The 27,573-nt window shown below is 63.0% G+C and overlaps 2 protein-coding genes across 11 annotated transcripts in view; one reads left to right on the top strand and one right to left on the bottom strand.

Annotated features, from left to right (window-relative positions):
- POLRMT (RNA polymerase mitochondrial) overlaps positions 1-13,984 on the top strand; it is a 20,893-nt gene extending 6,909 nt beyond the window's left edge. For 2 of the 10 annotated variants that reach the window (XM_029216647.1, XM_029216645.1), the window contains 16 exons: positions 779-928; positions 1,138-1,302; positions 1,393-1,548; positions 1,775-1,999; positions 2,202-3,008; positions 3,347-3,469; positions 3,773-3,895; positions 4,157-4,336; positions 4,550-4,636; positions 4,720-4,833; positions 4,937-4,989; positions 5,103-5,201; positions 5,935-6,007; positions 6,151-6,242; positions 6,320-6,381; positions 6,470-6,666. In XM_029216647.1, the coding sequence (XP_029072480.1) occupies positions 779-928; positions 1,138-1,302; positions 1,393-1,548; positions 1,775-1,999; positions 2,202-3,008; positions 3,347-3,469; positions 3,773-3,895; positions 4,157-4,336; positions 4,550-4,636; positions 4,720-4,833; positions 4,937-4,989; positions 5,103-5,201; positions 5,935-6,007; positions 6,151-6,242; positions 6,320-6,381; positions 6,470-6,519 (2,559 nt within the window). In that variant the 3' untranslated portion in view covers positions 6,520-6,666. Of the gene's footprint in view, positions 1-775; positions 929-1,137; positions 1,303-1,392; positions 1,549-1,774; positions 2,000-2,201; positions 3,009-3,346; positions 3,470-3,772; positions 3,896-4,156; positions 4,637-4,719; positions 4,834-4,936; positions 4,990-5,102; positions 5,202-5,934; positions 6,008-6,150; positions 6,243-6,319; positions 6,382-6,469; positions 6,667-12,880 lie in introns of those variants that run through there. The other 8 variants (XM_029216646.1, XM_029216644.1, XM_029216643.1 and 5 more) reach the window with 5 other exon arrangements.
- HCN2 (hyperpolarization activated cyclic nucleotide gated potassium and sodium channel 2) lies at positions 6,731-27,572 on the bottom strand (the record flags this gene model as incomplete). Its single annotated transcript, XM_029216854.1, has 8 exons — positions 6,731-7,991; positions 9,347-9,511; positions 9,703-9,943; positions 13,482-13,628; positions 15,042-15,260; positions 16,266-16,427; positions 17,501-17,924; positions 27,079-27,572. Coding segments are annotated over 8 exons (2,568 nt in total), but the record flags the coding sequence as incomplete, so codon positions are not given.
- Between the last annotated feature and the right edge of the window lies 1 nt (position 27,573).

Raw genomic sequence — 27,573 nt, 5'->3', positions numbered from 1 at the left:
CCCCCCCCCCCCCCCCCCCCCCCCCCCCCCCCCCCCCCCCCCCCCCCCGGCCAGCCCCTGACAACCACTAGCCACTAACCCTCTGTCTGTGGATCGGCCTGTTCTGGACATTTCCCATCAATGGAATCACACCCTGTGTGTCCTTCTGTGTCTGGCTTCTCTCACTGAGCATCGTGTTCTCAGGGTCCATCCACGCTGTAGCGAGTGTCAGGGCTTTCACCCCTTCTCAGGGTTGAGTGATGTTCCCGTGTGTAGAGGGACCACATTGTGTTTATCTATCATCTGTTGACGGACACTTTGGTCGTTTCTAGCTTTTAAACATCGTGAACCGTGCTGCTGTGGCTGTGGACAGGTCTTTGTGTGGATGTATGTTTTGGATTCTCAGTGTGTGTGTTGGGTTTCGCTATTTTTAATTTATCTATTTCTGGAAGGGTCACACGCTCACACAGTTGCAAGTTTAAAGAGAAAACGGCAGCATCCGGGGACTCGCACTGTCTTCCTGGGCATACTGCCCGCCTGGCAAGGCCAGCAGGTGCTGTCACACCAGCATCGTTGTCTTACTATCCTGGGCCCTGCTCTCCCCGCAGCGTTAAGGATGGATGATTTTCAGGAGACTTGGGAAAATGACTGTGATTCTGCCAGGGGGGCGGGTGGGGGTCCTTGCGTGTGTACGGTGGGCAGCTGCTCTTCTTGACCTCGGGTGTGGATGGAACCCTGGGGGACTCAGGTCGAGAGGTCAGGCACCGGGACCTCACCACCAGCCTGTTGCCACCAGCAGGATCCTGCTGTGTCCTACCCGAGGCTGCACTTGTCCCTGAAGGAGCTGCAGGGCCTCTTCCAACAGCAGCTTCGCGTGGAGATGGCCACCACCATCACCGTGGAGTCCGTGGAGAAGGTTCCACTGCTGACCAAGGAGGTCCTGCATGCGGTAAGGGGCTGGGGGGTGGTCCGCTCTGGCCGAGCCGGGCGTCCCCTGCCTGGGCAGGGTCGCGTGGGGGAGGCCGGCTGCACGGCAACCACCCCCCCACCCCCGCCCCCCGCACTGAGCCAGGCATTGCCAGGCATAGGGCTGGGGCCTCGCGGGCTGCAGGGTTGGGTGGGCACGGTGATGACTCCTTGTGTACCCCCTCCCCCCAGCGGAAGACCCTGGCAGGCCTGCGCACCCGATGGAGGACGGCGCTGTACCGGGAGCTGCAAGAGACCAAGGAGAGCGAGGCCCACGCTGCTCGAGAAGGCCGCCTCTCACTCTTCCCGTACCTGTGCCTGCTCAGCGAGAAGGAGGTTGTGAGGATGCTGCTGCAGGTGCGCGCGGGGCCGGGGGGAGGGGCTGCTGCGGGTGTGCCTGCGGGTTCCACACGGAGCGCGGGGCTCATGGTGCTCGCTGCCCTCCAGACCCTGCAGGCGCTGCCCGCGCAGGGAGAGTCACTTCTCTTCCTGGCACACGAGCTGGGTCTGCGCGTCTTCAAGAGGAAGCAGCTCAGAAACGAGGTGCAGGAACTGGAGCAGCGCTACTCCAAGTACCTGCACCTGCTGGCCTCCGACACCCAGGTGAGGCCCAGGGAGCCTGGGTGGGGAAACCCAGGCGTCGAGCGGAGGTCCCCTCCCCTCTCTCCTCTCCCCTTTCCTGAGGCGGCTGGATTTGCCCCCAGACTCCACCTCATTTTCCTCACCTAACCCTGGGATAGCAGTCAGCTCACCCCTCCCTGGGGGTGGGTGGGGGTCTCCAGCTCTGCACCCAGACTCTCATCCCCCTGAGCCACCCTCCCGCTCGCAGGTGGCGGAACCGTGCCTGCCACGGCAGCATTGGGAGGCACTGGGGGTGCCTGAGGCCCCCCACGAGCAGCCCTGGCCCATGTCAGTGGTGGTGCAGCTGGGCAAGCAGCTGGCGGAGGTGCTGGTGCGGGCCGCGCAGATGCCCAGCAGCCTGGCAGCGCCCCGGAGCCCTGGCACACTCATCCCTGTGCTCTACCACGTGTACTCCTTCCGCAGCTTCCGCCAGGTGGGCCACTGTGGGGACGGGCGTGCGAGGAGGCTGCGGGCTCTGGGTGGTGCAGGGCCCCTGGGCCATGGTGGGATCCTGCCAGAATTCTGCTGTGGCCCCAGACCTGGTCTCAGGGTCAGGGCATCTGAGGGGACCCCAGGGCCCTTCTCCACTGCCTTTGGGCCAGCCCCCTGACCTTCTCTGCCTGCCCCGCCCCCAGATCGGGATCCTGAAGCCTCACCCGGCCTTCACGCAGCTGCTGGAGACGGCGGCAGAGCGCACACTGACCTTTGAGTCGACGGACGTGCCCATGCTGTGCCCACCACTGCCCTGGACGTCGCCCCACTCGGGCGCCTTTCTGCTGAGCCCCACCAGAATGATGCGCTCAGTGGAGGGCAGCCAGCAGCACCAGCTCCTGCTGGAGCGCTGCCCGCCTGCCGAGCTGCACGGCGCCCTGGATGCCCTCACCCAGCTGGGCAACTGTGCCTGGCGGGTCAACGGGCGCGTGCTGGACCTGGTGCTGGAGCTCTTCACTGACAAGGGCTGCCCTCGCCTGGGTGTGCCCGCCCCGCCCTCCGAGGCCCCCCGGCCACCCGAGGGCCGTCAGGCTCCCAAGCGCTGCTTGCTGCCCGAGGTCTCGCCTGCTGAAAAGGCTGAGATGCGGCGGGAGCTGGCCCGGCGCCTGAAGGTGGCACGGGAGATGCAGAGCCTGCGCGCCGATGCACTGTACCGCCTGTCGCTGGCCCAGCACCTGCGGCACCGTGTCTTCTGGCTGCCGCACAACATGGACTTCCGCGGCCGGACCTATCCGTGCTCACCGCATTTCAACCACCTGGGCAGCGACCTGGCCCGCGCGCTGCTGGAGTTCGCCCAGGGCCGCCCGCTCGGCCCCCACGGCCTCAACTGGCTCAAGATCCACCTGGTCAACCTCACGGGGCTCAAGAAGCGCGAGTCGCTGCAGGCACGCCGGGACTATGCGGACGAGCTGATGGAGGACATCCTGGACTCGGCGGACCGGCCCATGACGGTGGGTGGCGTGGGGAGGACAGCAGCTGGGCCCTGACCCCTGACCCCTGACCGTCTGGCTCTCCTGGCCGCCGCGGCACCCACCTCAGACCCATGCAGGCACCCCCCACCCCCTGCTTCTTCTCAGGCAGCCTTCTGCTTGTCTTTCCCTCTGTCCTGGGCCATCAGCAGACTCCCATGCCACAATAGGCCTCCCTCCAGGCTGGCCCCTCCCTGGTCTATCACTGCTGTTCTCTCTCCACGCCTGTCCCCACGACACCTGGACCCGCCCAGGAAGTGCCCCCAGGCTGGCTCTGACCCCACCAGGCCTGGCCTCACCCAGCCCGCTGCTTCCTGCAGGGCCGCAAGTGGTGGATGGAGGCGGATGAGCCCTGGCAAGCCCTGGCCTGCTGCATGGAGGTTGCCCGGGCGGTGCGTGCCCCCGACCCCACCGCCTACGTCTCCCACTTCCCAGTTCACCAGGTGAGCTGGGGGACTCTGGTGTGGAGCATGCCCTGCCCTTGTGGGCCCCTGCCAAAGGTGTCTCGCTCGGGCTGAGGTGCCGAGGGATGGCACGGGTGTCTGGCACCTGGCCATCCCACTCTGCACAGGCTGGTGTTCCCACGGTGAGCAGCTTGTGCAGGCACGCCGCCCCCCCCTTTCTGTGCCTCGGTTCCGCTTTGTGGGAGGTCCAGGGAGCTCGCTGTGAGCGGAGCTGGGGAAGCCTGGAGCTCGCCTTGCCCCGCCCCTCGCTCCCTGCGCCTCACTCTTCCACCCCTCACCCAGGACGGCTCCTGTAACGGCCTGCAGCACTACGCCGCCCTGGGCCGGGACAGCGTGGGGGCCGCCTCTGTCAACCTGTTGCCCTCGGACCTGCCGCAGGACGTGTACAGTGAGGTGGCTGCACAGGTGCGCACCCACCCCGCCCCCGCTTGCTCTTATCCCCCAGACCCACCCGGGTCTGTCTTTCGAACATCTGGGTGCTGTGGACCCCACTGCCACGGCCGCCAACTGTCAGGTGACCCGGCAGTCAGGCAGGGTTCCTGGGGGACGTGTCAGAGGGGGCAATGGTGAGGTCCACGGGAAGAGAAGGAGCCTCGGGGTGGGAGGCTTCTGGGTGGGCAGGGCCCCGCCCACTGATGCCCCGCCCACTGACCCCTGCTACAACAGGTGGAGGTGTTCCGCAGGCAGGACGCGGAACAGGGTGTGCAGGTAGCCCAGGTGCTGGAGGGTTTCATCAGCCGCAAGGTGGTCAAGCAGACGGTGATGACCGTAGTGTACGGGGTCACCCGCTACGGGGGCCGCCTGCAGATCGAGAAGCGCCTCCGGGAGATCCACGACTTCCCCCAGGTGCGCGGGGCCGAGACTCCAGATCCTGCTGGCCACTGGGCAGCAGGCGGTCCTGACACAGGGTCTTGTCTCTGCCCACCGTGGGGTCCTCCAGCGGGGCCCATGGGAGCGAGCCCACCCCCTCAGAGTGCGCGAGGTCACTGGCCCAGGGCCATCAGGCGTTGTAGAGGGAACCTGGGCCCCGCCCACGCCCTCCCCTCGCCCTCTCCCCAGGACTTCGTGTGGGAGGCTTCTCACTACCTCGTGCGCCAGGTGTTCAACAGCCTGCAGGAGATGTTCTCGGGCACCCGGTCCATCCAGGTGAGGCCTCATCCTCCCCCTGCCCCCCGTCGGCCGTGGCTCCCCAGACCCGGCCCCCCTGAGCCCGGTGTCCGTCCCTGCAGCGCTGGCTGACCGAGAGCGCCCGGCTCATCTCCCACACGGGCTCGGCCGTGGAGTGGGTCACGCCCCTGGGCATCCCCATCATCCAGCCCTACCACCGTGACTCCAAGGTCATGGTATGTGCAGCCCCCCCCCCCCCCCCCCCCCCCCCCCCCCCCCCCCCTCCAGCCGCACCAGGCAGGACTCAGTGCCCCTGCCCCTACCGCCCCTACCCTGCAGATCAAAGGCGGGCTCCAGAGCCTCACCTTCAGCAGCAGCGTGGACACCAGCCAGTGAGTGCACAGGGTGGGGGGGCGGCGCCAGGGCGCCTGGGCCGGGAGGCCACTGGGGCTGGGCCGGGCCGGGCTGAGGCTCCAGAGTCCCCCACCTTGCAACCTGCCCCCAGGAAGCCCAACACGCTGAAGCAGAAGAACGGCTTCCCGCCCAACTTCATCCACTCACTGGACTCCTCGCACATGATGCTCACGGCCCTGCACTGCTACAGGTGCACCAGGGCTGGGGACCCCGCGGTGGGTGCCGCCCGCTGGAGATAGGGTCAGGCGAGGACCGAAGCTGTGGGGGTCTGGGGGACCTGGTGCCCCGGAGGCGACAGGCCTCGAGGCAGGGAGGGGTTGGGATGCGGCTGACTGGGCAGGGGAGGGACTCCAAGTGTGCAGCTGGCCGTCGGAGGGTCCGCAGGCCCAGCCTGCTGTGTGGCCTGCTCTTGACGTGTGTGCACCTGCCAGGGCAGGCAGAGGGTGTCTAGTTTCTCACGGTTCTGTTGGAAACGGTTGCTCCTGTGGGGGTGTGTGGCCGCACTGAGCCAGACTGCTGTGGGAGTTCTGTGTTCTTCCTGTGCCCCCCTGGGGTGGCTCGGGGACCCCTGGGATGGAGCCCTGTGGTGGAAGGGGGCCCAGCCTCAGCCATCCCCTATGGGAAGCTGAGAATCAGTTGGGTGGCAGCTGGGGGTAGGGTGGCAAAGAGGCTTCTTCCTAAGAGGAGAACTTGTCACTTGCCTGCTGAGGGGCACATGTGGCGCACAGACAGCTGCTGGAGTGTGTGGGGGTGAGGGGCGAGAGGAGAGTGGGCGTCACTGGACAGTGGGCCCCCCGGCTGAGCGGTGGGGAGGGGCTTGAGGTGAGAGCTGGGCCAGTGCTGGGCGGCGGTGGGGTGTGGATTGTGAGGGAGGGGACCTCAAGGCGTGGCCTCTCCACGGGGGCCCCTCACTGCTGCCGCAGGAAGGGCCTGACCTTCGTCTCGGTGCACGACTGCTTCTGGACCCACGCTGCTGACGTTGCGGTCATGAACCAGGTGCAGGCCCACCCCCACTAGGGCGGACACCCCCGGCTCTCGCGCCCCCGACCTCATCCCCTCCTGACCTGGGAAGCCCGGTCCCCCCGCCCTTTGGGCCTGGTTCCTGGCTGCTGACGCCCCCCCCCCCCCCCCCGTCGCAGGTCTGTCGCGAGCAGTTCGTCCGTCTGCACAGCCAGCCCATTCTCCACAACCTGTCCAGGTTCCTGATCGAGCGGTTCTGCTCTGACCCCAGGTGAGGCCCCCCCCCAGCCCAGCACCACAGAGGCCGCTCCCTCCCCAGCCTTACCCCCACCCGGCCTTTGCCCTCAGGACCTCCAAGAGCATCTGGGTCTCCAGGCTGATGGACACGCTGCTGTCTGTGCCCAAGACAGGTGAGGCCCAGGGCTGGATGGCCCCTCACCGGGCTGGGGGCGGGGCCTTCGTCAGGGCCCGCCCCCAGCCTTCTGCTCTGCTCTGCAGGGACATTCAACCTGGAGCAGGTGAAGCACTCCACGTACTTCTTCAGCTGACGGCCCATGCTGCCTCCCTGTACCTTAGTGTGAATAAAGGTCTGTCATCACGTGGGGGCTGCTTGCCTCGGGGAGGGGCGGGCTGCGCGCTGGGTCCAGGCAGAGCGATCATACGCGGCAGGCTGGGCGCCAATGCTGTCGTTTATTGCGCGGAATGGGGGCGTGGGGCTTAGTGGGGCGTGGGGGGCGCGGTGGGCGCTGCTGCCTCGGCTCGTCAGTACATTCACCATGACGGCAGGGACCCCCCCCCCCAGCCTCGCCCCCACGCTGGGGTGCTGGAGGGAGTGGTATGTGCCCACTCCGGGGTGGTCACCGCGGACGCGCGTGGACAGGGACCAGGCTGGTTATTGCGTGAGCGCGATGGGGGCAGCGGGAAGCCGGCGGGCTAAGTATTGCACTTAAAAACAGATCCTTATTGGAGGGCGAGGGCGGGCGCGGGCGGGGCTCCACGGCCCTCTCCCCTTGGCCCCGGCCGGCCTGTCCCCGCTTCACAGTTGGGGGAACTGAGGCACCGAGGTGAAGGGAGCCCCCTCGCCCGCGCGGGGCCGCCGGGGGCAGGGGCAATGTGGGTGGGCTCAGGGCGATGGGTGGCTTGGCGGGGGTGTCCCGCCGGCCCGGGTCGCCCGTCCGACTACAACTACCTACGTCTCCTCTATGGCTTCTGGGGCGGGCGGCCCGGGCTGCGCAATGGCATGGCTTTGGTCTGAGTGACAGCCCCGCCCCGGCCTGGCTGGGCCACAGGGCGGCGCGCAAGGGTCACAAGTTGGACGAGAGGCGTGAGCGCGCGGAGTCCAGCGGGTCGGGTCCGCCGGTGGCGCCAGGTGAGGGTGAGGGCGAGGCCGAGTCCCTGCGGTCCGGGCTGGGCGCTGCGGCTCGGGCGGCGGGCGCAGGCCCCAGGCGCGGCGTGGAGCTGCTGGCCGGGCGCACCGAGGCTCCGGGGCCGGGGCCGGGGCCGGGTGCGCCGTGGGGCAGCGAGGGCTGCGAGGCGGACAGCGGGCGCGAGGCGCGGCTCAGGCGGCGCGCGGGCAGCGCGGGCCCAGCGCAGGGCGCAGCAGGTGAGCCAGGCACGCCGCCATAGGGCGAGGTCCGTGGTGCCCGGGGGCTGGAGGGCGCGCCCGGGGGGCTGGCAGCAGGCGCGGGCCCGGGCGAGGCGGCAGTGGGCACGGGCCCGGGGGGCAAGCGGTGCACGAGGCGCGGCGAACCGAGCGCCAGGGGCCCGACGAGCGGGTGCGCCACCTGTGGGCAGAAGCTCATGGCCACGGCCTGCTGCAGCGTGGCAATGGCCGAGGCGCCCTGCGGCGGCGGCGGCGGCGGCGGCGGGAAGAGGCCGACGCGCTGGCCCAGCTCGGCCTGCTGCACCATCTCGCGGTCGTACTTGACGATCTCCTGGATGATGGCGTTCTCCTGGTTGTTGAACACGCCCGAGTTGAGGTCGTGCTGCACCTTGTGCAGCAGGATCGAGTTCTTCTTGCCTGGTTTAGGGGAGGGGGGCGCGTCAGAGTTGCCTGCTGCCGTGCGCTGCACACACGTGTGGCGCGCCTTCTGCGTGCAGTAGGCCTGCATCTGAGTGCCTGCTCTGTACAGCCAGCACGAATGGAGCCCCTCCTGCACACAGCAAACATGCCAAGTGTCTGCTGTGTATAGGAAGCTGAACTAGTACACCTACCGTATACAGCAAGCATGAATCAAGCACCTTTGTGTGTAGCAAACAAACACGTCAAGCACCTGCTTCACACACAGAGCAAGTACGAGACGCCCGAATCCTGCTGGCATGCATGGAGCACTTCCTGTATACCGCAAGCATGCATTGTGCACCTGCTGGGTACACCACACAGGTATCAGACACTTACTGCGCACAGCAGCGCACGCAGACTCCTGCCTGTACACGGCCGGCACGCTGAATGCCTGCCGTGTACGTAGCAAACATGGGTTGAGTGCTTACTGTATGTAGCAAACACATCGAAGCAGATACTGTTCAGAGCAAAATTTTAAGCGCCTCTTATAATATAAACACGTTGAGTGCTTTCTGCGTACTGGGAAGTCTTAACAACTCTTCCCTACCGCACCCCATTTTGCTTCTCCAGCCATTCGCTGTCTTTATTCCCACACATAGCACCAAGGGCCTCTACCTCTCTGAATCCTGCTCTAGTCTTCAGCAAGTCCTTAGCCATTTCTAAGGTTCCCCCTGCCCGGCCACCTCTCCCTTTACCCAAAGCCACCCCCCCCCCACACACAGGCCAGGCCACCAGATTCCTCCATATGCCCACCCTCATAAAGTGCACATCTGATCAGGTCCTCCCCTGCCTGGGATCATCCATGGCTCCCCAATGCTTCTGACCTACAGCCCAAGCGCCTTCCTCTACAGCCTTGTGGCCTCATGTGCCTGGTGCCCGCCTCCCTCCCAGCTTCCCTGAGTCCCTGGACTCCAGGCCTCTTTCCCACCTCAGGGCCTTGGCACATGCCGTCTCCACTCCCAGAACATGCCTCTGTCTTTCTACCGGCAACGCCTACCCATCTGGGTCTCCACTTGGAGTCACAAGGACATCCCCTCCTCTGTGACAAGCCTGAGGGTAGCCACCACGTCAGCCTCGTGGGCCACATCTACACCTCCCGGCACACAGTAGGTGCTCGAACATTTGCCTAGGGAGCAGAAACACCCACTTCCCCATCCTTGGGAAACCGGGGCCGTGTCTGGCCAAGGGAGAAAGTGGGTCAAGGAATCTGGCCCGGGGGTCAGAAGGGGCCCTGAGGGTCAGCTGGGCCATGCCACCCCACTCCTCAGGCGGCCCCCCGACAGCCACTGAGGCTGGCCGCTGGGCCCACTCACCGATGCGGTCCAGGCGGTCGATGGCGACCGTCTCGAAGGCCCGCCGCATCATGGGGTACTCCTCCAGCACCTCGTTGAAGTTGTCCACGCTCAGCGAGTAGAGGCGGCAGTAGGTGTCGGCCCGCACGCTCGCCGTGCGCCGGCCCCGCGTCAGCAGGCAGATCTCTGCGTGCAGCCAGGGGCAGCGTCCTCACTGCTGGGCCACACCCAGCGGCCCAAGCCAGCTGTCCCCAGGGCCCTCCCAGCCAGCAGAGCAGTCCGGCCCCGCCCCCCCACCGCCCCAGGGCCTTCCTGCTGCTCGGGTTCCCCACCCTGACCTCCGTCTGCCGCCAGCACCCCTGCCCACAGACACTCACCCCCGAAGTAGGAGCCGTCGGACAGCTTCACCTCCTTGTTGCCCTTGGTGAGCACACTGACCACCCCATGCTGGATGAAGTACATCTTCTTGCCAACGGTGCCCTCACGGATGATGTAGTCACCCGGCTGGAAGACCTCGAACTTGAGCTTGGTCAGCATGGCCGTGACGAAGTTGGGGTCGGCGTTGGCAAACAGTGGCATCGAGGCCACCAGCTTCCGGCAGTTGAAGTTGACGATCTCCTGTAGGGGTGGGAGGCGGGGGTGACGGCAGGGCGCACACTCGCTCCTCCATCGCACCCTACCTTTGGGACTGTTGCACCTCTCAGACCTTCGGTTTGTGAAAGGGATTTAACACGTTAGCCTGAAAGCCAGCATCTTAATAGGCAAACACTGGAGGTTCTGCCACCAAAGACAGGATCAAGAAAAGATTCCCAAGATCCTCTACTGTTGAACTCTGTGTTGGCAATACTGGCCGATGCAGTTAGACACGGAAGAGCATTCAGAGAGAGACATAAGAATTGGAAAGGAAAAAGTAAAACTATCTCTTTACTATCTGTATTAGTGGGATTGCCTGAAAAACCCAAAAGAGTCAATGGAAAACTGTAACAAGGGAAATTTGTCAAAATAGCAAGTGGTTAAAAAAACCAACATGAAAACGAAGATCCTTAAAACGAATCCACGGGGGCAGAAGTCAGGATGACAGTTATCCTTGGCAAGGAAGCTTCTGCGGGATGGAAATGCTCCATATTTGATCTGGGTGGGGGTCATGTGGGGATTTCACTTGATGGAACATCCATCGGGTGTGCCCTAATGACGGGGCACTTTGCTTACCTTACAAAGAAAATCGGGCTTCCCTGATGGCGCAGTGGTTAAGAGTCCGCTTGCCAATGCAGGGGACACGGGTTCGTGCCCCGGTCCGGGAGGATCCCACATGCTGCGGAGCAGCTAAGCCCGTGCGCCACAACTAATGAGCCTGTGCGCTAGAGCCCGCGAGCCACAACTACTGAGCCCGCATGCCACAACTACTGAAGCCTGTGCGCCCTAGAGCCCATGCTCCGCAACAAGAGAAGCCACTGCAATGAGAAGCCTGTGCGCTGCACAGAGTAGACCCCGCTTGCCTCAACTAGAGAAAGTCCGCGTGCAGCAGCAAAGACCCAACACAGCCAAAAATAAATAAATTAATAAAAAAAAAAATCCACGGCTTTTGTACAGGCAAACGAAAGGCACTTCGAAGAAGACGTAATGGATGAGAAGACCCCATTTCCACCCACATAAAGAGCTAAGTAAGATGCCATGGCACGAGTTTACCAAGACATGGCCAAATCTATATGAGGAAACGTTGAAAACCCTCCCAGAGGCACAGAAGAGCCTTGAACACATTGTGTCCTTAGAGAGCGCTGCTCACCATCTTCGAGACGGAAGACACCCATTCTCCCCGGGCAGGGATACAGGACACAGAGCCCTGTGGAAATGCCGCCCGGCTCGCTTCTTGATAACCGGGGCTAGTCAAGTGCACTTAGAACAAATGAGCAGAAGTAGCAGGAAGCCCGTGACAAAGACAAGCAGGGAGGGGGAACTCACCCTCTAAGACACCGAAGCACATCGCAAACCTCTGCGATGCAGAGTGGGTTTGGCGCACACAGAGCAGACAGGCCGATGGGACAGATGAAAAGTCCAGAAATAGACCCAAGCAGGAGGGAACTTCAGCTTAAGGTGCCCCTCCCCCACCAAGTCTCGGGGCAGAGCCAGATGGTTCAGCCCCACACAGCAGATAAGACCGGATCCCTTCCTCACGCCAGATTCCACGATAAATTCCAAAGGCATGGGGGTCTACGTGCCAATAATGAAACTCTACAAGTATTAGAAGAAAACGTGGGTAAATTCCTCTAAAGCCTGGGTGTGTACAGCAAGCAGGTATTGTGCACCTGCCGTATACAGCGAGCATGTATTGTGTGCCTGATGTCCGCAGAGAGTAGATATTGAGAACCTACTATGTACAGCAGTCAGGTGTTGAGCACCTGCTGCGTACAGAAGGCAAACACTGAACACTGTAACACTCGCTCTGTTACACAAGCACACATTGAACACTTACTGTGTACAGCAAGCATACACACAGCACCTGAGGTACAGGGCATAAAAATTCCACACGTGGGGGAATAAAACCACAGTAAGCGAGTTTTAAAGATAAAATGGCCAGGGACCTCCCTGGTGGTGCAGTCGTTAAGAATCCGCCTGCCAATGCAGGGGACACGGGTTCGAGCCCTGGTCCGGCAAGATCCCACAGGCCACGGAGCAGCTAAACCCGAGAGCCACAACTGCTGAAGCCCGCGTGCCTAGAGCCCATGCTCTGCAACAAGAGAAGCCACCGCAATGAGAAGCCCGCGCACCGCAATGAAGAGTAGGCCCCGCTCGCCGCAACTAGAGAAAGTCCACATGCAGCATCGAAGACCCAACGCAGCCATAAATAAATAAATGAATAAATAAATAAATAAATCGCTCCCAATCTTTAAAAAATAATAAAAACAAAAAGACCAAAAGTTCTGTAGGAAAACAAGCAAAAGTTATGAACAGTTTACAGAAAGAGATGCAAATAAGCCCCTGATGGCAGGAAAATAAGAGAACCGCACCTGAGGAGTGCACCTCTCACCTGGGCGTTTTGGGACCGTCTCCCTCGCGGCGCCCTCTGAGGGGAATCTGGACAGACCGGCAGGGCCCCGACCCCACCCTCGCCTCTGCCCTGTGCCGCGAGCTCCTCCCACAAAGCATAACAGGACCCAGAGAGGGAGCGCCAGGCACGGACACCCCGGAGGCCTGCCCGCCTTTGTTTTCTTAAAAAGGCAGAAAATGGACGGAGAGAGCAGGAGGAAACCGGGCGGAGGGACAGGACAGAAGACGGGCATTTTCTGAATATTATCTGGTTTTGTAAATTTGACTTTATGTAAACACCTAAGTAATGATCCAGCACAGGTCGCCGGGGCTGGCGGGAGGGGAGTGGGGAGTGAGGGCCGGGTGTCCTGAGCAGCCGGGGAGGCCAGGCCGCGGGATTAGGCGGCAGTGGTGGCACCGCTCTGAATACACTCGCCACGGCATTTCGTGCATTTTGTGGTCTGTGAGGTGTTTTGTCTGTAAATGAGTGAATGAATGAAAATAATTACCCAGCGAATATTTTCATTGCAGGCAGCCACAGTGCTTGCCTGCTAGGAGGCACCTCCACCCTCAGAAGAAATCCTAGCGCCCGTTCCTATCCCTCCTCAGGGCCACGCAGGCTCACACTTGCCTCTGTGAAGTCGCCCCAAGCCCCTCCCCACTCCGTCCCTCCCAGACCTTCCCCTCTGGCACCACCTCCCTGGAAACAGGGCAGGGCACACGGCTGGCGCCCAGTAACTGCTTGCTGAGGGTCACGGGTTGAACTGTCCGCCCACCACCATCATACGCTGAAGTCCTGAGCCCTGGTACGTGTGAACGGGGCCAGATGTGGAAACAGGGTCTTTGCAGGTGTGACTGGTTAAGATGAGGTCGTGCTGAACCCAGTGGCTGGTGTCCTTACAGAGGAGGGGACACAGAGACACAGGAACAGGCCACGTGAAGATGAAGGAAGAGGCCCGGGTGACGTGTCCACAAGCCAAGGACACCGAGAACCATGGGCCACAACAGGAGCTGGGAGGGGCAGGAAGGACCCTCCCTGGAGCCTCTGGAGTGAGCACCCCGCCCCTCACCTCCTGCAGGGGCCCGTGGGGCTCCCCCAGGACCCTCCTCCGCACGCGGACCCCCACCTCACCTCCCGCAGGGGCCCGTTGAGCTCGCCCAGGATGCTGTCCTCGTCGAACATCTTGCCCTGGTAGCGGTGCTCGTAGTAGTCATGGATCTTCTGGCGGAAGTCAGCAGGCAGCTTGTGGAAGGACATGTACTGCTCCACCTGCTTGTACTGTAACAGGGCGGGGGGGGGGCCCGAGTCAGCGGCCGCCGCTCCCGAGCCCCCGCTCCGAGTGGGCCTCGACTTAACAGTAACACACTACGAGATGCCCAGGGCGATCTGAACTTCAGATAAACGACCAAAATGCCCCAGATAAGGATATCCTGGGCAGGGGACTTCCCTGGTGGTGCAGTGGTCAAGAATCCGCCTACCAGTGCAGGGGACACGGGTTCGAGCCCTGGTCCTGGAAGATCCCACGTGCCGTGGAGCAGCTAAGCCTGGGGCAGCTAAGCCTGTGCGCCACAACTACTGAGCCTGCGCTCTAGAGCCCGTGCGCCACAACTACTGAGTCCGCGCTGCACAGCAAGAGAAGCCGCTGCAATGAGAAGCCCACGCACCGCAACTAGAGAAAGCCCACGCGTAGCAGCGAAGACCCAACGCAGCCAGAAATGAATGAATGAATTAAAAAAAAAAAGTTATTGCTATGTCCTGAATTTCCTTTTTTTTGGCCATACCACACGGCATGCAGAACTTCCCCTACCAGGGGTGGAACCCGTGTCCCCTACAGTGGCAGTGTGGAGTCTTAACCCCTGGACCACTGGGAAGTCCCATCCTGAATTTCATCTGGCAACCCTTTCCCGCCACCAGCACCCCACCCCCAGCCCCTACAGGGGGCTGGACTGGCCCCCGCCCCAGAGGTCCCAGACCCTTTGGTGGCCCTGGCTCCCCTCCCCAATGATCTTTCTAGAAATCAGCCCAGCCCCGCCTGGCCACAGCTGCCCTGAGCTCAGCGGAACCCGTGACGGCAGGCGGGTGGCGGCACCAGCTCATGTTTGGGTAGGAGGCTGGTGGCTTCCGGACAGCCGGGGTGCCTGGCACCAGGCCCAGCTGACCCAGCCGACCCGACTGCTGGGCACTGCTTGGGGGGTTGCAGCTGCCTGGCCAAGGCCAGCCATCGGATAGCAGTGCAGGGCCAATGGGGCGATGTCCCAGGGACCAGGCCCCCCTTGGCCTTAGGGAGGGGAGACTGAGGCTGACCTCCAGAAAGGGCTGGCCTGTGGGGTCGCACCCGCCCTCTCTCGGCCCTTCCCGGCCCACAGCCCTCGGATTGGCTCCACCGAGGCCAAGTGCCAGGACATCCTTGCTCCCCCAGAGGCTTCCCCCGTGTCCTTGAGCGACCCTAGGACCCCAGCCCCTCCCGAGATGGCCCAGAGACCTTCCCCCCCCCCACCTGGAGACCCCTGATGCCCCTTGGACTGGCCCTGTCCTGTTCGGACCCCTCTGGCTCCCGTCCCCTTCCTTGGCCTGTGTCTCCCTCAACCCCTCCTGCCCTGTCCCCCTCCAGGCTCCAGAGTTCCTTCCTCCACAGAGCTGGGGGGATGTGGGGTGGACCCCCAGACCCACGGGGGTGCCTCCCCCTCTCACCTTCTCCTGGTACTGGCGCCGCGAGGAGTCCAGCGACTGGATGAGGGCAGTGGCGTGGCCGATGAACATGGCGTAACAGGTGGCGCCCACGATCATGCTCAGCATCGTCAGCCAGATGTCCGTCATGCTCTCCGGTGCCTGCCGCCCGTACCCGATGCACAGCATGTGGCTCATGGCCTTGAAGAGCGCGAAGGAGTAGAGCTCACTCCACGAGTGGTTCTGCAAGGCCACGGGTGGGTGGGCGGGTGGGTGGGCGCTCGCGGCCCCCAGGGAGCCCCTTGACACACACACCCCCCCCCCAGGGCCCCGCCTGCCCGTCCTCCCCCAGGCATCCAGGTGGTGAGCTCCGTGTCTTCCAGAGGTAACCAAGGGAAACTGAGACTCAGGCAGCTGACATGGCCGTGCGCACACATCACAGCAACTCAGCAGCAGGTGCGGGTCTGAAGCCGCCTCCCCACTTCAGTCCTGGGAGACTGAGGCTCGGAGGGGCCAGGGTCTAGCCTTGGGGGCTCAGGAGCCCCCGCCGCTTTTCAGCCTCTGATGAGAGTGTCTGTGAGGCCAAGAGAATGGGAAAGTTCCGGGGACCCCGGAGACAGTGAGTTGGGGACACTGGCATCTGATCAGAGGGGCGGAGACATCAGGCAGGACCAGGAGCCCTTCCCAGTCCTCAGCTGACCTGGCTAGGGGAGGGGGCAGCGGGCCCCGTTCAGGAAACAGGACCACATGCCTGGGTGTCCGGCCAGACAGTGAGCTGCCTCAGCCAGGCAGCTGTGCCAGGCGCCGGCTGGGCACCCACGGGTTTTCCCTCCGCTGCTCCCGCCCGTCAATGCCCACCTGCCCTGTGCCCCACGTGCAGGAGGAAAGCTTTTAACACTCAGCATCTCAGCCAGGAAGTAATAGGTGCTTGTGAGTCTCCAATTTTTATCTCTCACGGCCCATGATACCATTTTTCCATTTGAGGGCTATGATATAAAACTGTCTTTTAAATACACGTATGCAAATTAAAAAGTGGAATGCATCGCACAGTAAGCAGATGACGCGATCCCTGGGGGGCAGAAACTGTCCTATAGCCCTCAAACGGTCAAAGATCTCCATGGTCCCGGGGTCTGCAGGGCAAGGCTCGAAGTCGGATAGCAGCCCAGAGGGGCGCTCACCCCCAGAGGAGTGTTTCAGGCGCCGTGCGCTCCGGGAGCGGACGTGGGGCGGGGGGGGCTCGGGGCTCACCACCATGCCGTTGATGGAGACCCAGCAGTTGCGCGGGAAGTCCTGCAGCATCGGCACTAGGAACTGCAGGCAGCCGTCCCAGTGGCACAGGAGCAGCATCATGCTGATGAGGTTGCAGATGCGCATGACCGCGCTGGCCAGGTCATAGGTCATGTGGAAGATCTGGGGGGTGGGGCGGCGTCCGTGAGAGTCCCGCAGACGGTGTGCGAGGGAGAGGCCTCCGCCCACGGCCTCTTGCGACCCGGGCAGTGGGAGGACGAAGCCCTCCGCAGGGCCCACTCCCCTTGGGAGCCGCCCCACCTCACCACGCCCCCCACGCGGCTGGTGGGGCCCCCGCTCCTGTGAGACCCATTGCCTTTCAAGGTAATGCAGCACCCTAGACTAGAGCACATGGCCCCCTGCTCGGCCTGCCGCCCCGGGCGCCCAGATCTCTCTGCCTGGCCGTCTGCCCACTGCCCTCTCCCAGGACCACGGCCTCTTTCCGCAGCCTTGTCCCCACCCACTCCCCGCCTCGGAGCCTAGTTGCTGTCCTGGACAGTGGCGGCGACTCTGAGCCTGCGTGGTGGCCGCGGTCACACTCAGTCCAGAGGCTGGTCTGAACTCGGGGGAGAGGGGCGTGATTTCGCTTCTCGGAGCCTCAGTTTCCCCGTTGCCACCGGGGCTGTGGAGTATGCCTCTTACAGGGTAGAAGGAAGGAGAGGGGTGCGGATGCGTTAAGCGTCCATGCTGCGCTCCCTGTGACGCCCCCCCCCCCCCGACCCTCCACCGGGTACAAGCTCCTGTGACCACGCCCCGTGGCCCCCCGCCCCCGCCCCGAGGCCCAGGTTCCACCCCTAAGGTTCCTAGGCCCCTCACTGCAGTCCCTGTAACTCCGCCCAGTGCCCCACCCAATGACCCCGCTCGTTTGCCTGTATCCCCACCTGTCCTCTCACTGTGACCATGTCCCTGGACCCCGGTAGCCCCGCCCAGAGTCTCCCATCATGGCCCCGCCTTTTTGTTCCTGGTGCCTCCTTGCCCCCCTCCTGCAGCCAATGGCCGGGTCCCATCACGGCATCCTCATCCATCACCACCCCCTCGCTCATCACAACCCCGCGCCCCTACATCCTAGCCCCGCTCCAGCCCATCACGACCCCACAGACCCCACGCCTGCATCCGCGTCACCACTCCTCCTCGCTCATCACGACCCTGCCCACGCCCATGGCCCCGCCCCTGCGCCAACGTGCAGCCGTGCTCACCTCCTCCCATTGGTGGATGTAGCGGATGAGGCGCGACAGGCGGAGCAGGCGCAGCAGGCTGAGGATCTTGGTGAAGCGCACGATGCGCAGGGCGCGCGCCGTCTTGTAGACCTCGGAGTCGATGCCCTTCTCTACGATGAGGAAGATGTAGTCCACGGGGATGGAGGACACGAAATCTACCACGAACCACGTGCGCAGGTACTTCTTCTTGATCTTCTCAGGGTCCAGGATGATCTCCGTGTTGTCCTCGATCACGATGCCCGTGCGGAAGTTCAGCACCAGGTCCATGAGGAAGAATGTGTCCGAGACCACGTTGAACACAATCCACGGGGCCGTGGTCTCGTCCTTGAAGAAGGTGATGCCCACGGGGATGATGATGAGGTTTCCCACCATGAAGAGCAGCATGGTGAAGTCCCAGTAGAACCTGGGGGCGAGGTGCAGCCGGTCACGCGGTCACACCTCCACCTTTGCGCGGGGCCCTCCGCGGAGCCTGCCTGCCCCACCACACGCGCATGCGCCTTTGAAGACCAGCCCAGCGCTCGCCTCCTCCAGCAAAGCTGAGACTTTGGCCCCGGCTACTGTGGACCCCGCCTCCAGGAAGCCCTCCCAAGCCCCAGACAGCACTCCACTGCCGGCTGGGCTCCCCCAGCCCAGGTCCCTCTCGCTGGCCCAGCCTGACCTTCTCTCCTTGAAGAAGCCGGAGACCTGGAAGAGTCCAAGAGGCCGCTCAAACTTTGACTAAATGTTTCCCAGGACCAAGAAGGCCCAACGTGCCTGGCACAAGGCTGCCGTCCAAAAAGCACTAGGGCCGAGCCAGGAGGGGAAGACAGACAAGCGGAGGAGCTGGAGGGGCGGGGGGGTGGGGGGTGGGAACTGCAGCCAGGAGGGTTGAGTGGCTGGGCGGCCGGGGGCTGCAGGTGCTGGGTGGGCACCGGACCCCCACAGTTTGACATCCAGGTGCAGGACCCCCACCCTGGCCGGACTTCCCAGTGGGGCACCGGAAAGCTGAACAGGGGGCGCGGGGGCACTGGCTGTCCATCCATTTCAGGTAGCAGCCGGGGGGGGGGGGGCTGGGGACCGGACAGAGGCCAGGGTGCCAGGCCGTCTGGGAAAAAGGGAGAAGCCAAGGCCTGCCCGGCAGAGCGCAGGGCCAGGTGGCGGAAGAGCCTGAGGGACGGGACTTGGCCACGGCTTGGATGTTTCATGTGATAAATACACCCGAAAAAGGGATGACTGGCCAAATATGCCCAGGACCGATACAAGTCCTGGAGGTCCATTCCAAAACTCCACCTGGGAATTCTGTGCTCCCAGAAAAAGGCCCGTCCATTTGAGGAATATTAACGGCCGGGCACAGTGTTCTGAGTCCAGCATTTACCCACGAGGACAGACAGATGCAGCAAAGGCCACGTGGAGAGATGCCCAGCCCTGCGGCAATCGATAAAATAGGAAAGAAAACCACTCCAAGGGAAACCTGTCGGTTCCTGAGAAAGTTAGAGTCACCATGTGGCCCCGCAATTCCACTCCTGGGCCTTCACCCAAGGACTCAAAAGCAGGGACTCAAAGAGACACTTGTGCACCAGTGTCCACGGCAGCACGATTCACAATGGCCAGAGTGTGGGTGTGGGAGCAACCCGAGTGTCCACCAGCGGATGGACACACAAACACATGTGTCCCTCCACACACAGAGCGTCACGCAGCCACGGAAAGGAGAGAAGCCCCGACACCCGCTACCACGTCGGTGGACCCCGAGACCACGATGCTCAGTGAGAGAAGCCGCACACAGAAGGACCCACGGTGTGTGACTCCATTGATGGGAAACGTCCAGGACAGGCCGATCCACAGACACAGAGTGGGTTTGTGGCTGTAGGGGCTGGGGAGTTTCCGTTTGGGAAGATGAAGAAGCTCTGGCGAGTGATAAGGGTGATGGCTGCACCACGCTGTGTACACATTAAAAGATGTACACTTTTAAAGGGTTAAAGGCTAACTGTTATGTTATGTTTCTGTTAACACGTATACATAAAGAGAAAACCTCCGAGGCCCAGGGTCTCAGTGATGAGTAGATGCCCCAGGTCGGGGTCTAAGCCCACACCCCCTGTCTAGATTCGGACAAAGGAGGGTCTCAAATTCTGAACAGAGTCATGCGTCTGATTTTGCCCATCACGGTGCAGGGAGAAACGCCCACCCCGCGGTGGGTTTCCAGGGCTCTCCCGTAGGCCCGGCGCCCTCCCCATCATGGCCAGAGTCCCCATGTCCTCTTGGAGAAGGCTCTAGCATGTGTAGGCAGGACAGGCCTGGGGGGCCCTCAAAGCCTTCCACTCTCTGGGCTCCTCCTGGATGGACAGAAGAAGAGACTGAGGTTCCCAAGGGCTGGAGGGACTCTCCCAAATTAGCAGAAAGCCGTAAACCCCAGCGCTGGCCTGGCCGCACTGGGCTCCCTGTTTTGGGACTCACTGTGAATTGGCTCTGTTCTGAGCAGCCCCCCGAGGGAAGAGCTACAGCACCGCACCTGCCGGGTGACCCAGGCCTTCCACTTCGGGGAATTGATCCCAAGGAAATCATCCAAGAGGAAGAGAAAAAAATTAAAAAGTGATTTGTAACAAGATGTTCACAGCAGCTTGGTCTTCCAGAGCCAAGGTTGGAAGGGACCCAATGTCTAAGACCCGTGGTGACAGCAGCCAGACCTGGGTTCCCGCCCACTGGCAGGTGTGACCTTGGGCAAGTCCCTCCAGCCCCTGGGAACCTCAGTCTCCTGTCTGTCCGGGAGGAGCCCAGGGAATGGCAGGCTTTGAGGTTCTCCCCCACCCCCGGCTCTGTCCGCCCACATGTACTGGAGCCTTCTCCCAGTGGCCATGGGGACTCCAACCATGATGGGGAGAGCCCGGGAAACCCATCTCGGTGTGGGGATGGAGACCTTGAGAGCTGAAAGGGTTGACATGATCTGGGGTGAGTGTTAAGGGCAAAACCCAAATGACTGCTCCAAATTCAAGACCTTCCTTTGCCTGAATCCAGACAAGGTGTTGGGCTCAGACCTCTGATCTGGGGCATCTACTCATCCTCAAGACCCCCAGGGGCCCAGCCCCAACCTGACTGAGGGGCCGCACCTGCCTATTCCCCATTTCCACCACCAGAGCTTCCACGGCAGTGCACGCTCACGCCCACGGACAAAGCAAGCAGGAATGCCAGGGGCGCGAGCCTAGAAACCAAGGAGGCGGGTTAGAAACCATCTAAATCGGGGGGCCTAGAAACTACCAGGGTCGGGTAGCCACAGCGTAAATGGCCCGGATGAAGACGGCCTCCTCCTTCACAGGCGACTCGTCATAGACGTTCCCTCCTTTTGTTCCGGGGGCAGGGGTGGGGGTGGGAGTGCAGGCACCACACTTCCCCACTGACAGACCAGAGAGGTGGCCCAGCCAGGGAGGGGTGCAAAGACCTGAAAGCCAGCCTGCCGCCCCCAGGCCTGTGGCCCTTGGTCCTCTTGGAATTGGGTAGGAGGAGGGGAAACTGAGGGCTGGGGCAGAGGATCCAGGTCCCTCTCCCCAGCACCCCCTTTCCTCGCCCTGCCCGCCCCCTTGGGCTGTGCATCCCAGGGCTAATCACTGTCCTTCTCTGAGCCACAATGCTTCCTCTACCCAACTCTGGCAGCCCCTCCCGCATCAGGCTGCCCCAGAGACCCCTGGGACCCAGAGACCTCTGGGACGGGGTCGGGGCCTGCAGGGGCCTGAGTCAGCCCTCAGCCACCCAGGGCCTTCAGGGACAGTAATTAAACCTCGTATTGAAAAGTCCTTCCTAACAAACAACGGGCCCCATCGGGAAACACTCAGATCCCGCTTCCTGCCTGTGCCAGGACAGGAACTGGGCCCTGAGAGACCAGCAAGGCCGGGGCTCCTGGTGGGGTGCGGGGGCTCAGCGGCAACGACCCCCAGCGCCCTGGGGACAGGAGACCCTGGAACCCTCTCCCGGGCGCCACACCCACATGGCTCTGATGTCAGCGGGGCCCCCACTGTGGGCCCAGTTCCCGCTCCAGCAGCTGCCCCGACCCTTCTCTCTGCGCAGACGGAGAAACCCAGGTGGGAAGTGGTGAAATGACGGAACCCAGGCGGCCAGACCTCCAGGCCACAGCTCAGGACCATGCTGTCACCCTCCTGTCTCCAGCACTTGGGGCCCCTCCAATTCCAGAAGCTGACAAGCAGCCCTATTCTTCCAGGACCAGGCAGGGCAGGGCCGGACGAGGGGCAGGGGTGTCCTGGGAGCTTGAAGTGGCTGCTCAGGGACGCTGTTAACAAGGGTAGCGGCTCCCTCCCTTCAGGGTCAGAGAACCAAGAACCAGGCTGGAAGCAGTCCAGGAATTACCTATCGGATCGGGCAAATCCTAGGGGATTAGGGGCCGGGAAGGGAGGGGGGGTCAGGGATTAAGGATGAGCTAGGGATGGATTATTAGGACCTGAGCCCTCGGATGTGAGTTACGGATCCCAGGCAGGTGTCAGGGATTGGGAAACTGAGACTCCTGCAGGGGAAGATTCCTGAGTGATCCCAAGACAGGGCAGACTGTGGGGCTGACTGTGTGCAGGCCTGGGGGACACGTGGCGACCAGACAGACCCGGCCCTCCCTCAGGGCCCCCAGCCCAGGGGGCAGACAGATGTTCCACACAGACAGATAAATGAGTGGGATGCTTCAGAGGGGCCACTTTAGCCAGGGTGGGCCGGGACGGCTTCTCAGAGGAAGTGACATGTGGGTGGATAATGGAGAAGGGCCTCTAGGCAGAGTGCGGGCACTGCACCCTGGGCGGATGAAACGGCAAGTGCAAAGGTCCCGTGGCTGCATGGAGTTTGCCTTTCGGGGAGGCCGGGAGGCCTGGGGCTGGAGCAAGGGTGTGAAGGGAGGTGAGAAGGGGTGAGAGGGGGTGGGAGCCGGGCTCTGCAGGGCCGTGGAGGCCATGGCCGTGGCAGGTTTTAAGTGAGAAGGACGGACGTGAATCTTGAGATGCCGCTGCCGGCAGCCGGAAGGCAAGGAAGGGGCAGAGGGCGGCGTCCAGGGAGGAAGTGGGGTAGCCTGTGCTCTTTGCATTTGGGTTGGGCTTGCTGATGGGGGAAGTGAGGCAGGGTCTGTCCTGAGCAAGTGGGTAGCTAAGGAAGGCCCCCCAGTGTCCCCCTGAACCCCCAGGTCATGGATGTTGAAACGGGGGGTGTGGGGATGTGACGTTTTTAAAGCAGTTAATTCAGGGGCCAGAAACTCCAAATTCCGGCAGGAAACCAATGGAGAGAGGAGAGGGGCCTCGGCCACCTCAGGCCCCTGACCCCTCACAGGGACCATGGAGCGTCCTTCCTCCCAGCCGGGTGGGCCCTGGGCCTCAATCCTCCCACCTGGGAAATGGGCATGTCCACCAACCCCCACTCTGAGTGCCTTCATGCTGGATTCAGAACCGGGGAAGCCCTGGCCCCCGCCCCTCACCACCGCCCCAACTTGGGATCATTCAGGGTTTATCCTCATGAGCTGAGGCATCCTGATCCCCCGCTAATCCGTAGGGCCATCTGGGGGCAGGAGAAGTCCTCCAGCCCTGTTGGATCTTCAGGCCAGCCCCTCCGCCACCCCAGGCCCTCAGGGACCCCACAGGATGTCACACAGATACAGGTCAGCATCCACCTGTCCTGGCTTTGTCTAAGCTCCGCTGAGGGCCAGGAAAAGGACCCACTTATCTTTTCCCCACAAACCAGGCCCCCCGGTGGTACACAATTCGGGAACATTGAACTGAAATTCGGCAGCAGCAGCAGGAGAGACTCGGGTCAGACCTCAGAAGCACTTACAGACTCGGGAACGGGATGAAAGGCCGTGGGAAGCCACTTGCCCACACTCTCTCTAGGGAGATGAAGCCTCTACCCCCCCGACCTGCCCACGCTCCCACACGGCCACGGCTGCCTTGACCACCAAGTGACCACCAACTAAGGAGGTGGAGGAAGTGGCAGAAAAAGCGGACTGTCCAGAACAGGCGGTGGGGAGCTGCAGCCGGGCCCTAGCTGCCTGGGGCACCACCACCCACACCCTCCCCTCTGAGCTCTCCTCCTTCCCACGAACCCCTCTCTCTGGGCTCTAGAATCCGGGGTGGCCAGGTGAAGGAGTTAACTGTATTTCTTCTTCATACATTTTTGGGGGCAGGGGCAGAAGATCCTGCCAGGGCCCCAGGACCTCCGGAAGGCAGTGGCCCAGGCTGTGACCCTCCATGCTGGCCCCTTGGCTGCTCTCCCTGCTTTGCTCTGGGGTGGTCTTCATGCTTGTTCTGACTCAGAAATGGACCTCAGGGTGCAAAGAAGGAAAAGCAACCCTCCTGAACCTGAATCCTTCCTGCTGTCCCTCGAACATGCTTCTCCCCTCCCCCGCCCCCATGGAAGCTCCTAGAACATCTGTATCCGGGCGCCAGCTGTAGTGTTACTCATGGCCCCATGAAGAAGTGAAGACATGCCTCAGAAAGGGTTGGGGCTGTTCCAAAGCTGCCAGGAAATGGGGCTCACGACCTGACTGGCCTTGCCTGGTGCCCATGTGTGCCCCTCGGCAGGTTCCCAAAACCATCCTGGGCCCCGCCCCCCCCCCCCCCGATGTGCCAGGCCCCAGGACGCCATGGAGGTGGGGGGGAGAGGCAGGTAAGCGTATCAAGGAAAAAAGGCCGCTTCTGAATGCATGGGCGGTGCAGACATCGACCGGAACGAGAGAAATGGGGTGCACCACGCATTTGGGGAAACTGAGGCAGGGAAGCCCGGAGAGGACTCCAGGCCATGCACAGCGGGCGCAGGCCTCGCCGCAGACTGCCGCAGCCCCTCTGCAGCCCGCTCCTCCGGCCTCGGTCCAGTCACCTTCCTCAAGAGCCCCCCTCCCCGAGGACTCTGCAGACGCCTGCCCTCCCTGGAAGCCCATGTGGCCCGAGGAGCTAGGCGTGACCAAGACTGTTCCAGTTCACCAAACATGAACTGTTCTGTGCTCCATGCCAGATGGGTGCCGTGCCAATCTGAGCAAAGCTGTAGCTCAAGAAAGTGGAGATGCCACGGCCCTGGGCAGGACCTGGGGCTGGGGGAGAAGCCTTGGTCTCACGGCCCAGTTTCCCTTTCAAGTCATGTCCAGGGCTTACCCGGGCACCAGCGGGGATGGTGTCTGCACCGTCAGGTCATGAGGACAAACGGAGCCAAGTGTGGACAAGCAGACCCAGAAAGGCCTCTCCCTACTGCTCCACAAATGGGTCTTAAAACTAACACTCACACGAACACAGAGATGACCCACGGCTCCCCCTGGGCAACCCCCTTATCTTGAACAATCCCCAGGATGCCTTTCTCCTCCCATTTCTTCTTGGCCTGGACAGGACATGGCCAGGGGCCAGCTTGCCTGACAGTCCAAAAGTGGAGACTCAGGGGCCAGCCTGCCCAGGAATGAATCCCTGCTCTGCTGGGGACTAGCTGTGTGGCTTTGGGCAAGTGACTTTACCTCTCCGTGACCCCCTCTCCTCGCATGTAAATTTGGGGTACCTGCGGCAGCCACCTCACATCTGACATGAGGATTGGATCTATATTCTTAAGGTGCTGTGGCCCAAGAGGGGCTCAGGAAGCACTTCTCCGATCATGTGCTTGGGGGGTCTGTCTCCATATTGAGTCCGAGGGGTCTAGAAGGGTTCCCAAAACGTGGGGGGGTTGTAGAGGCCCCGCAGCACCCCAGCTTGGCAGGGTCTTAAGGTTTTTACTTTGACTGGCTCACCTAGTCCCAGCTACAGGCCCCACTCATCCCTCCCTCACCCCCATCCCGTTGCTCACCCCCAGTTTACAGTGTATCTGCCCAGGGACCCACGGTCAACTGCGCTGGACGCGCACAAGGCTGGGGACGCCCAGCTCCTTCTCCCAGCAGCCCCCACCCCTTCTGTAGCTGAGAGGAAGCCCAGGGCCACCCACAGCCCTGAGGATGCTGCAGGCGGATGTGCTGGGGGGGCAGAGGAATGGCTACTTTCTGCAGCCACCTCCCCCTGCCCACATGGCCCCCACGTCCCTTTCCAGCCAGCTGGCTTTAGCCCCCATTCACAGAGGGGCCAGGTGGGCCAGGGAGCCCTGGAAGTCAAGTTCATCCCCATTTCACAGACTGGAACCATCTGCAGGGGTGCTGAGCCCCCATGCCCTTCGGGCCCATCCAGAGGCACCCCATCTGGGCCCCCTGGCCTCTCCCAAAGCCGCCGGTCAAGGCTGCATTCACCTCCCAGGACGGTCTGGGGGTGAGGAGCTGGAATCCTGGACATTCTTCCAGGCTCCGTTCCTGAGTTGTGTGCCCCTGGGCCTCCGTTTCCCCAGTTGTCAGGCACAGGGGATATGGAGGGCCAGGGAAAGGAGAGGCCCACAGCTCCGCTTTCCCAGCTCTGGGGGTCCAGGAATCCGACCTCAGGCCTGAGGGCGGGGAGACCCGCGGCGTCATAGGATTCGGAGGCCGCTGGACTGCTGTCCGTGGTGCTGAAACCGTGCCTGCCCTGAGATCCTGGCCCGGAGGCCTGGGGAGACCCTCTGCACCCCAGCTCACACACCCCAGTCACGGACACATCGCCTCACACACACACCATGCACACACCTCACACCCACTGCCCGCTGATGCGCACACACTCCCTCTCTCCCCAACACACACCAGTGATCCGCCATGCAGACACACCCCCCAGAGCACTCGGCCCCTGCCCGCCGCAGTCACATGTTCGTGATCACACACGCGGCCTGCAATGATATGCATCGTTCACACTCTCAGGCCACACAGCGCTCACCCGGGAACGGAACTGCAAACATACGCGGCGGCGTGACACTGCTCCAGCCTTGCTCTGAGGCTTTCCACGCACCAACTGGCTTAATTCACATCAGCATCTACACAACTACTGACACCTGGGCACACCACAAACACACGCGGCTGAGCCTGCTCCGGGCCTTGCTCTGAGCCTTTCCACGGATCAGCCAGCTGAATTCACATCAACATCACCACCACTGACACCTGGGCACACCACCCAGCCGCTGGAGCTGATGCGGCTCAGAGTAGACACAGCCGGGGGACACCAGCACGAACAGTGTCCCCTCCTTGCGCAATACCGAGGCCCAGGGACCCGGAACGCGCCTCCCTGCGGCGTGGGACGCAGGTGGAGACCCTGGGACCCGGCGTGTCCGCTTAACCCTTTCTCCGCCAGCCTCTACGGGGTGCGTCCTTCCCGGGCGCCCTTCCTTCCTCCTTCCTTCCGCTCCGCTGCCTCGCCGGCGCCCACGTTCCCCTCTATTCGTCCTCTCCGCCCCTCCGCGCTCAGACCCTGGTCCTGCGGCCCGTGACGTGCGCCCACCCGAAGGGCGGGGAATGTCAGGCTGCGTGGGAGGGGGCGCGCGCCTCCCAGTGTCCCTCCAAGGGCGGCGCCTCGAGCGCCCGGGTCATTCCGGGGCGGGTCCCGGACGCGCCCGAGGTCACCGAGGGGCCCCGAGGTCACCCGCGGGGCACACCGCCCCGCCCTCTCCACAGCGCTCCCAGGACGACCCTTGTGCGCGTCCGCTCGCCGTGCCCCTCCGCGCTGGCCGGCCGGCCCTCTGGGCGGCTGTACCTGAAGTCGCTATACGGGTGGATGATCCAGGCCCCCGCCGACTTGACGCGCTCCTGCTCCCGCTCCACGGCCTTCTGGCTGCCGAACATCCGCAGCGAGAACTTGTTGACACCCGGCTGCAGGAGCGCGCCGAACTGGCGCTGCATGAAGCTGGCCTGGCTGCCGCGCGACTCCCCCGCCGGGCCCGCCTCCTCGCTGCCCGCCTCGTCCGCCGGCCCCGACCCCGCGCCCGGCTCTGGCGCGGGCCCCGCGGCCGCCCCGCGACACGAGAACGACACCTTAGGCCCCCGCGCCGGGCCCTCGGGCCCCGCGGGGCTGCACTGCGGCTCTCCGCGCCCGCACTCGCCGTTCGGGCTGCCCTTGGCCGTGCTCGCCGCGCCCGGGGTGCCCGGGCGGCCGCACGAGCTGTCTCGGCTGCGGAGTCGGGCCCGCTGGCCGCCCTCGTCCGCCGCCTCCAGGGGCGCCGCCTCGGTCCGGGGCGCCTGCTGAGGGGGC

Source organism: Monodon monoceros, unplaced genomic scaffold (assembly GCF_005190385.1).
Source record: "Monodon monoceros isolate NGI ecotype Baffin Bay Population unplaced genomic scaffold, NGI_Narwhal_1 Super_Scaffold_12, whole genome shotgun sequence".
Classification (NCBI taxonomy): Eukaryota; Metazoa; Chordata; class Mammalia; order Artiodactyla; family Monodontidae; genus Monodon; species Monodon monoceros.
The sequence above is the reverse complement of the archived record's forward strand: the minus strand, read 5'-3'. Positions and strand labels throughout refer to the sequence as shown.